This window comes from Electrophorus electricus, chromosome 2 (assembly GCF_013358815.1).
Source record: "Electrophorus electricus isolate fEleEle1 chromosome 2, fEleEle1.pri, whole genome shotgun sequence".
Lineage (NCBI taxonomy): Eukaryota > Metazoa > Chordata > Actinopteri > Gymnotiformes > Gymnotidae > Electrophorus > Electrophorus electricus.
Genome location: NC_049536.1, coordinates 19,388,942 through 19,398,512, shown reverse-complemented (window position 1 = coordinate 19,398,512; position 9,571 = coordinate 19,388,942). Strand labels below are relative to the sequence as shown.

The 9,571-nt window shown below is 46.8% G+C and overlaps 1 protein-coding gene across 1 annotated transcript in view; it reads left to right on the top strand.

Moving 5' to 3' along the window:
• Nucleotides 1-987: 987 nt before the first annotated feature.
• Nucleotides 988-9,571, top strand: part of ctnna1 (catenin (cadherin-associated protein), alpha 1) — a 78,627-nt gene continuing 70,043 nt past the window's right edge. Inside the window, exons 1-4 of the mRNA XM_035519658.1 lie at nt 988-1,365; nt 2,522-2,637; nt 2,867-3,062; nt 8,458-8,624. Coding sequence (XP_035375551.1) covers nt 2,533-2,637; nt 2,867-3,062; nt 8,458-8,624 — 468 coding nt within the window. The 5' untranslated portion in view covers nt 988-1,365; nt 2,522-2,532. The remainder of the gene's footprint in view (nt 1,366-2,521; nt 2,638-2,866; nt 3,063-8,457; nt 8,625-9,571) is intronic.

The window sequence follows — 9,571 nt, the reverse complement described above, 5'->3', positions numbered from 1 at the left end:
ATATCAGGATTTGTGAACATCGAGGATTGGACATTTGTAAAACTGTAAATGGTATCTTATGATGTTCTTCTAGGAGTCTATGAACATATTTATTTAATCCTACATATATGACAGAAGAGACAGACCAATTAGGTTGCTGACTATCGATTATTGCTTTTTTAAAAACCTGTCAATCAAGAAACTAAGAACTAAGCCACTTTACCGGGCACGGAAAAGTATAACTGACGAGTAGGTGTAGCCTTAGTTACGCGAACTGCCATAAGCTTCTTTGATGTAGCAGATATCTGACAAAAACAGTCAGGCATGCTGAAAAGCTTGAGATTAACTTTCATAACCCATGTGATATCAAACCTTTCCCTTTAGTCTATTCCAAAAGATATTTCGGACTTATACTGCAACATCTCTTGACACAATGACATATTTTCTGTATTGGTGTGGGGATATATGCTCCATATACCCCATATGGCATATTCACTGTGCTATGACACACTTCTACAGATAACAGTATTTATAGTGATTCAGAGTTGCTTAAAGGTAGTGGTTTTCACGTTTTTATTAGAGTGAAAAGGACATTGATATAAACGGTGGGGCCTTTTCTCCAATGTAAAGATGAACCCAGCATCCCACTTTTATATATTTTGCTGTTTATTGCACAGATGTGTTGACTTTAGAGCTGAGCTGGAGATTTTGGGTCAGTCTGACTCAGGTAGGATCAGACGGCCTCGGTATTAACAGCATAGGTCTGATTTTTTGCCCTTTTCTAAGCATGTAAAATCTAACCGTAATTAACCTGTTCCCACTTCTATATCAGGCCAAGCGCTGATCGAATATTTTTGAATTCCTGTCCACTCGTCGCAAGGGAGTAGGATGTTTATTTACAAACCAACACAAACGCCTACATTTACTAAAGAACCACCCCTTTTTGTTGATATGCTTTCAGAATTCAACGCGAAAAGTAAAGCTGGGTGGGAAACATAAGACAAATGTAAAGTTAAAAAAGAAGTCCAGTTTGATTTTGAGTTTGATTTCCAGCGTCGCACCACGCCCTAAACACACCTGATGGCTTGTTGGGAATTGCACTGTGGTGTTGAGTCATAGCCGCCATTCCAGGAAGTGTTCCTCCCTTAGTTCCCACAGATAAGCCAGGAACAGCGAAACGGTTTCAAAGTGAACTTGTGGCTCCACGCAGTTTTACTTTTGAAGTTTAAACGCTTCGAGGTTGAGTTTAGTTCATATTTTTAGCGGTTCATCCTTGTGTTCCTCAAATTCCGAATTATTTACAAAGACGGCGTAAAAGGAAAAGTTTCAACCACAGAAGTTCAGCCGCATTCCTCCATTTTGAAAAGCTTCTCCGAAGTTAGTTTGGTAAGTTTATTTTCCTGCAGTTGCAATTTGACTTTACTTAGCTCGATAGTGCGGAATACTACTGATTCTGTAATGAAGCTGCAGTAAATAAGAGTTTTGGTAACGTCTGAATTCGTAGCTAAAGTTTTGGGCTGGCTCGCCTGTTTCGAGTCACTTTGTGGGATGTTTGGGATTCGGAGTAATTCATGGTCTCTTGCTAAGCTAGCTAACCTAGTTAGCATATTTTCATTGCATTTCAGTGATAGGCTTCCCATGCAATTCTCAGTTTTCCTGGATTTACGGGTAGCGTTTAAAGTTATTCTGATATTATTTGCGATAACTGACTTAACGCCAAATCCCAGATATTTGCCAAACTAGAAAACCAAGTTTTGCTAGCTGTCCAAGGTTAGCATTCTGTGGCTTTCCATGCCCTTAAATGGACAGCTGGCAGTTACACGACAGCTTATGTGCGGGGAACTTCAGCTGTTAAATAGCTGTAGCCTTTGTTTGTCATCTGTGGGATAAACCAAACAAAACTAAGCGAAGGAGTTAGCGTAGAGGGACAGTGCGAGGCCTTTCCTGTTTAGAAGTGACTATAGTCACGTCGACCTCGTCCTCTCCTTGGATAAGGACTAACGTTATCACCCTTTGGACACGCTCTTACGGATGACCGCTGCGGTTTCTTTCTTTTTCTTTTAAACGATTGCGTTTACTTTTTCTGAAGAAGTTTGACTCCTCCCGTTCGTACAGGTGAATTGCGACACGAAACCGCCCAATTTTAGCTACAGTTTGGGCTACTTCTTTTCAGACCGTTGAAAACGTCGTCGGTTGTCTGGGCACCTAACCGTTATCTATTTCGTGAGGCAGACTTGCCCAGACCACTCCTAGCAGCTAAGCCCCCAGGGTTGGATGATTATCCCGCACCCTCGATGCGTGATGGCCGATCAATAGAGCGCCAGTCAGTGCATGAACGGGAAATCGAAAATAGGACACCGTTTCTTAGCAGCACTAAAGTCTGTCACTGTAGTTTTAACCCCGCGCCCAAGCAAAGTGACATAATTGGGCAAAAGCTTCAAGTGTACAGTGAATGTACAGTCTGCACATGTGACAACTTTTTGCCACTTCATTCTTATTTTTCAGAACCTTTTTTAAAGCATTTTGGTTATCTTCTTTGCAGAACAACTGAACATGACGAGTATTAATACGGCCAACATCAACTTCAAATGGGATCCCAAGAGCTTGGAGATCCGCACACTAGCTGTGGAAAGGTTGCTCGAGCCTCTGGTCACCCAGGTAAGACTGCTCAAGGAAACCTGCTGCCTTCCTTTTTATCTTTGCTCACATCAGCCTTTTCCTGCACTGGAATGCACATCAGCAGTTCTTTGATGTCATTGCAGCCTAAGGTGACGAGCTATACACTTCATTAATTTACTTTGTGTTCTCAACCTTGTAATGGGGGGGGTTGTGAGTGTACCGTGCATTCCGGTCGGTTTTGTTTTATGGAAATGTTTGTTGTTTTTAGGTCACCACTCTGGTGAACTCCAGCAACAAAGGCCCATCCAACAAAAAGAAGGGTCGCTCCAAAAAGGCTCACGTTCTGGCTGCTTCGGTCGAAACTGCCACCCAGAATTTCTTGGAGAAAGGCGAGAAGATTGCCAGAGAGAGTCAGTTTCTCAAAGAAGAGCTGACTGCTGCCGTGGAGGACGTCCGTAAGCAAGGTACCCGAAGAGGGCTTCTTTCTCTCTTCGCTTCTTCCTGTATTAAAAGCATCTCTGTTTATACAGATACTGAAGTCTGTGGTGTTCAGTTACTCAAACAAGGTTGGGTTTTTTTTTTCCCCTTGGTTTGATCGTTTTTCATTTTCATAATCTCTTCCCCGTTCGCTCATCTGCTCGTATGGTTGACGGCTGGTGTAATTTCAGCAGGTGTGGATCCAGTTTTGAGTGCGCTGTTTGTCTCAGTGCAGGGAGTTTCTCCGCCTGCTTGTCCCATATACTGCCTCAATCTTTTCCTCAGTTTCAGTGCGTAATTGTGCAATACCTCATTCTGCAGGGTTTTTCTTTACTCTGTGGAGACAGGTTAATTGAGATGGTTACCCTTGATGACTAGTCTGTTTTCTTCTTTTTTTTTTTTTTTTCTCCAAATTGCCCATACTGTAATTTTATTTTATATTTGTTCTTCATGGGCACTTACAAGGTTTGTGTAGCTTTATGTATAGTCATTCATTTTTACACCATAATTTTCTAACCTCTCTTTATCCCTTAGAATGAAATAGGCTGTTTGGTACTGCATCTTTCAGACATATATGATGAATGAAATCTTCTGATTGGCTGCCCTCTATTGTGCTTCATTCAATAAGCACTCGGATCTGAAACATGCCTGAGAACGGCAATATGAGTAGGCGGGATTGAGCTGCAGTGGACTGAATAGGTGGAGTTATGTAAATTACTTTTTGTGTGACTGGAGCGATAGTGTTTCGAAAACAGGCTGTTTTCGCCCTGTGTATTCCATATATGGACTTGGGGAAATTTAAGAATTGAGACTTGATCATTACTTGAACTTTATGTAGAGAGAAATGTTTCAATAAAATGAGGGAAGTTTGTTTTTCTATGATGGGGTCCCTGTCGGTATTGATGCACAGTGACTGAAGCACCCTGCCTGAAACACGTTTTATTTAAGCAGTTTGCATGTTTCTCTTGTTCAGTGGGCCTGGGGACTGTGCCACCATGGCTGTTTGGGCCTTTTGCCCCTCTTTGTGTGGGCTAAAGAGGATTTGTGCAGCGTTCTAGACGAACCACGCTCTACTGGCTAATCCCAGCTAGCAGTATTTGGGCTACAGAGACTGGCATTGTCATTAGCGGATGCTGCACAAGACGTCACTAGCGTCATCTCTGCGCCGTGTTATCACAGCTGAGAGTCCAGTTTCAGTGCTGTGAAGGATGAGAATAAATGTGAAATGTCCAGTGTGGGGTCACTGGATTGCCATGGATGTTGTCAAATGTTTGAAGACTTTAACCTGTCAGAGCTTGTCATGACCCTGCTTGCGCTACAGGCTGAGTCTGTTATCTCCAGGAACAGCGTGACAGGAATGACCCATAGACGTCAAGCTGTCGTGGCCTGGCAGCGATGAGTCAAGTGTGAGCTCCCCCCGGCCAGTCTGTATCTCCATGTGCCCTCCCTTCTGAATTCGACTTGTCACCTTGTGGTTCAAACAGGACCGAGGTGTCCCGCTGAACGTGCAACGGAGTGCCGTGTCTCATCGGCTCCACACTCACCAGAACCACCGGTAGCTCGACCCGTAGCGTGCGTGCTAACGCCGTGGAATGTCATTGCGGGTCCTGCCTCCTGCCATTGGCGTGGGATGACGGCGGTGTGAAGAATCTGATGACTGTGCTGTCGAGGGCGGTTTTTAAATCTCCCCCTGCCTGGAGGAGCACCCACGTACTCTGCCGCGTCGTGTCCCTGCGGCCGCGGAGCAGACAGTCAGCAGAAAGAACCTGCCGGTTAATGCGTGGTACAGGACCGTTCGTTCCCCACAGGACAAGTTGGCGGGATGCACTGCCCGACTGGGACAGAGATGATGTTTGCTGTGGTTTTGCCACATACAGTGATGGCTATTGTGTGCGTAGTCTCACCGTGCATTTCAACACACACTCGTAGGCTTCGGTTTCAAGAGCCTGGAGTTGGCCAGGATGTGTGCGGATTTCGCACGGGCACTCCTGGAAATACTCGAGGGGATACATCTGAGATTGGTCCGATCTTTTCAGACACACACAGCGATGGTGTCTAATCAGGAGATGCTGGTCGGTGGTCCACTGGGCTTCCTCTAAACGGAGGGGCTTAATTGTTGCGTTTGTGGCTGACTAATTGCGGAGGCGAAGTTAGTAATTAATGGATGGTCAACGCTGAATTCTTCATTCTCTCATCTGCTTGTGAACTGCTTGGCCACATTGTCCTCGGCGTCTTTTTTTAGAGAGGGAGTCGAAGGTTTTTCCACGCCTTTCTCAAAAACAATGATGGTTGGTGAATGATAATGCTGTATGTCTGCTGCTTCTCCTCAATGGTGTGGGGGGATGTAGGGGTGGTATCTGTCTGCCCCTTCCTCTGGGCTGGGGGGTGGTATCTGTCTGCCCCTTCCTCTGGGGTGGTGAGTATCTGCCCTTCTTGCTTTAGTGTGATGCCAACACTCATTAGAAGCAGTTTTTAGTGGTAGTCTGCAGAGTGCTCCACTTTAGAGGAGATGGATGAGAGTTTATTAGAGATACGCTGATCCCTATCTGGTTGGGCGGGGGTGGGGGGCGACCATATTGATTTTGCCCTTGGGAGAGAAACCAGGTTTCAGATGCTGTCTCTTTCATGGCCTTCTCAAAGAGGCCTGTCTACAGGCTGGAAATGGGAGCCTGGGCTTTCACACCACCTTCTAAGGCAGGCGGCTTGGAGCTTAAGATCTCCTAGGTGAGCTCTCTCCCATGTGTTTTTTTATATATATATATATATATATATATATATATAATTTTGAAAAATGTATGTCTCTTTGGTAGCAGTGAAAAGCTGGGCTCTTTGAGCAGCGGCACCCCTCCAACACACACGAGACCTCGGCGGGGGACTGAAGCCCTGCCTTCATTTTCATAATAAAACTAACCAATTCGATTTGGGTGGACGCTGTCATCCTAGCATGTCCCTGCTGCGCCTGCTCCCTCTTCTGGTGGGATTTCACATGCAGCCGAGGGAGGGAGAGGGAAAGAGAGAAGCAGATTTATTAGTGTGAAGATTTTGTCCCAGAAGGAGCCTTGGTGAACTGTTATGCACAGTTTGTTGCCAGTCAGTGCATGAGTTTACAGAGGTCTGTTGTAATTCTCTGTGATTTTTGCTTTTCTAAAATGCCATGATTGCACCCCACCGAAGCCTAGCTTCCATACGCACCATAAGGTTTCCCGTGTAAAGACACAAGCATCAAGTCCATTGTGCCGGACTAAGGCACCCGGCTGCACGTCCGGTAGGGAAGCGTTATGGTGCAGGAGCCCTGACTTCTTTCCACTAGCATGCTCAGTATGGCGGGCAGAGCCGAACGGCACCCTCTCCTCCTCTCTTCAAATGGTCGACTGCGTTGCCCTTAGCCGCCACCAGCCGATGGTCTCCTTAGTTTGTGAGCCATCGCCAACCGAGGTTTGTTTGGCCGTCTCTGTCCCTGGTCTGAGTGCATCTGGCTGTTCCCACGGTGCATCTTCATGGGCCTCCCTGCGCGCCCACCGCGTGTGTTGCGTGCATCCTTTCTCCGGCTTCTTCTCGGCAGCATCCGTGTACGAGGTTACGTCAGGTCGCCGTCCCCTACGGGGCCAAAGGGTGTCCGCGCTGCGCTGCTCCGCTCCGCTCCTTTGGCGAAGGCAGGGGGGAAAGATTTGCGGCCCTGTCTACCTCGCCTACCCCCAGCACACAACTCATACCTGGGTCTTTCCACAGTTACTGCTCCACTGGGTTCCTAGGGTAGACCTTACTTTTGCTGGTGGCCTTGGAACAGATTTTCTCGGGTGCAAAGGAGCAGCAGGATTTATTTATTACAAAGTTGCCTGTATTATATCTGAAAGGCTTGAACTCAGTGTAACGTACACGTGGAAAGGTTTACCCGTGCTCCTCTCAGAGGGCAGCACAGATACGGAAACCGATACCTACAGGGTCATCACCTAAGTAGGCTTTGTCATGAGCCGTCTTATTAGGGTTGATGGGATCGTAGGGATTTGCTCCTGAGGGTTTGGCACTCGACCGACATGCAAGCACGCGGATGATGATGATCGGGGAGGGAATGGCGGTGTGATGGAGGGTTCCCATTAGACTCGGTCATCACTTCAGTCCTACAGGCAGCTGAGCGTCTTGTCGCCTCTGCACGGGACTGCTCTGTGCCACTTAAACTTGGTGATCCCGGCAGGCAGAGATTAGGACATACCGTCCTAATCTGACTTCCTATTTTTATTTGCTGCACAAAGTCTGTTTTAAGATGATGTCTGTTCTTATTCCAAGCATGTGTTTGAGATGTAACGTTCAAATGCTTGTTTCTACCATGGTGCTAGTCCTCAGACACACTGAGAATCTGATGATCTGAATTTGTTCTGGAGTTTCATGTCTACCTGCACGAGTTTCTACTGCCGTCATCACATTTCCGATCTGAGGTGTGTCCTCAGAGTTTTAAATGGTCTTCATTAGTGCTAATCTTCCAGCTGTATTCATCTTCCATGCCGTCGCCATAAATGTGCTGGAGGCCTAAACAGACGTACTTTAGGGATCCCCCAGTACCAGGTCGGCAGCCTGCTGTCTTGGCGGTGTACTGCGGTATATGTAGAGCTGATGCACGCCTGCCCCCCCCCCCCACCTCACACACGTTTAGCAGGCTAAAGAATTCCCATAAGGGGGCACTAGAACCATCTGTTAGGGGATTCTGTGAGATTGGTGCTTTGCATGAACGACATGGTGCCCCTGTTTGTTTTTGTTTATTTATTTATTAAAATGAATGATAAACTCTTCTAAAAACAAGTGAATGCTCTGAATGAGTAGTCTGTGGGGTGCTGCAATTAAACTGGTTCAGCAATTAGAAGGGAAACCTGACGTTCATTAACCAGAATGAGGGGAAAAAAACACCCCGTATTGGAGCTAAATCTTTCAGGCCAGCTCGAGCGTTTTGCGCCTGTTCCGCAAACTTTTGTGAAAGACGGGATGCCAGGAAGTCTCTCGTCACCTGACAGGTGTCCCATCCTACAGCATGATTCCAGATCCGGAGCCAGGGAGATCGGCACTCCCGTCGGCCGTCACGGCCCTGTCGTGTGTCTTGCAGTCACGTTTGCCTGACACTGCCATGAAGCCTGTTTTAAGCAAGCATTTCCAAGGAGAGGTGTTTTTTTTTTTTTTTTTTTTTTTCCCCCTTTTCCCCCCTTGTGTGTCATCCCTGGACAATCTGTTATTTACACGACGTGCGATGCAGTCTGAAAGGTTTTAATGTTTTTCATGCTCGCGCGATGCTCAAGCCCCTTCACTGCAACATGAAGACTAGTGGTGCTAAAACTGTGAAATTAGCTTTGGGGTGTGCAGAGCTTTTAATGTTGCATTCTTGTGCGCATGCTTCAGGAGAGTCCATGCGGCAGGCCTCGGGGGAGTTTGTGGAGGACCCCTGCTCCTCGGTGAAGAGAGGCAACATGGTGCGCGCGGCCCGCGCTCTGCTCTCAGCCGTCACTCACCTGCTGGTGCTGGCTGACATGGCCGACGTCTACCAGCTACTGCTGCAGCTCAAACTGGTAATAGCAATGCATGCGCGTACACACACACGTGCACACATTTCCCCACACACACTTTCTTTTGTGAAACTTTTATGAAAAGCTGCTCTGAGAGAGAAATTTAATGTTCTGTACATTTACTCAACCTGAGAACTAAATGGGTAACTATTGGTGTAAGGATTTCTCTGGCTAGTAAGTGATCTTTAACATGCTTGTAGCATTACAGCATGTGTAACTAGCTCTTTTTCCACAAGTCTGTAAGACAAACCCTCTCGCGTGCACACAGGTACTTATAATTACGCCCTTGTTTTAACGCGGTAAAACAAATACGATGGCTTAACAGCTTGACTGTTGGCAGTAGCTGTGAAAATTCTCTGAAAGTGTTGGGCAGAAACTCCTTCCCGGCATCCGTGGGTCCGTCTGTTGATCTGTCCGTGGGCTCATGCATTTGTACGGCATACCAAGCAGTCTGTCACCAGTATGTCGGCCAGCGCTGCTGTTAGTCCTCCCCTCTTAAGCTCCAGAATGTTACTTTGATTCCTCCAGAGGCTTGGCTCGACCACACGAGTGCAATGCAGAAAGGACATGGCTGTACGGCTCCACATTTCTGCCCACCCCGGCCTCCATCTCGGGCTCCGAGAGCCGTGCGGGCAACCGCCGTGGGCTGAGCTCTCCCAGGGAGGGGCCGGGGGTCCGCACCGAACAACTCTGCTACGCCTACCTGCTCGGATTTTTACTACCGATAGGCTCACCACCGCTCCCTACCTTATTTATTGAGTTCAAATTTTCTTAATTTTCTGTTTGAGGCATGCCTTTTATAACTATCACCTTTTTTCTTGATTTATTTTATTTTTGTGTATTAATCAAATGTATCCATTAAGGGAAAATGCTTCGTTTTAAGAAAAAAGGCTGACGCTGCCAAATCCAAAATGTTGCTGTCCACAGATCTCTTAATCAGCCGGTCTTTC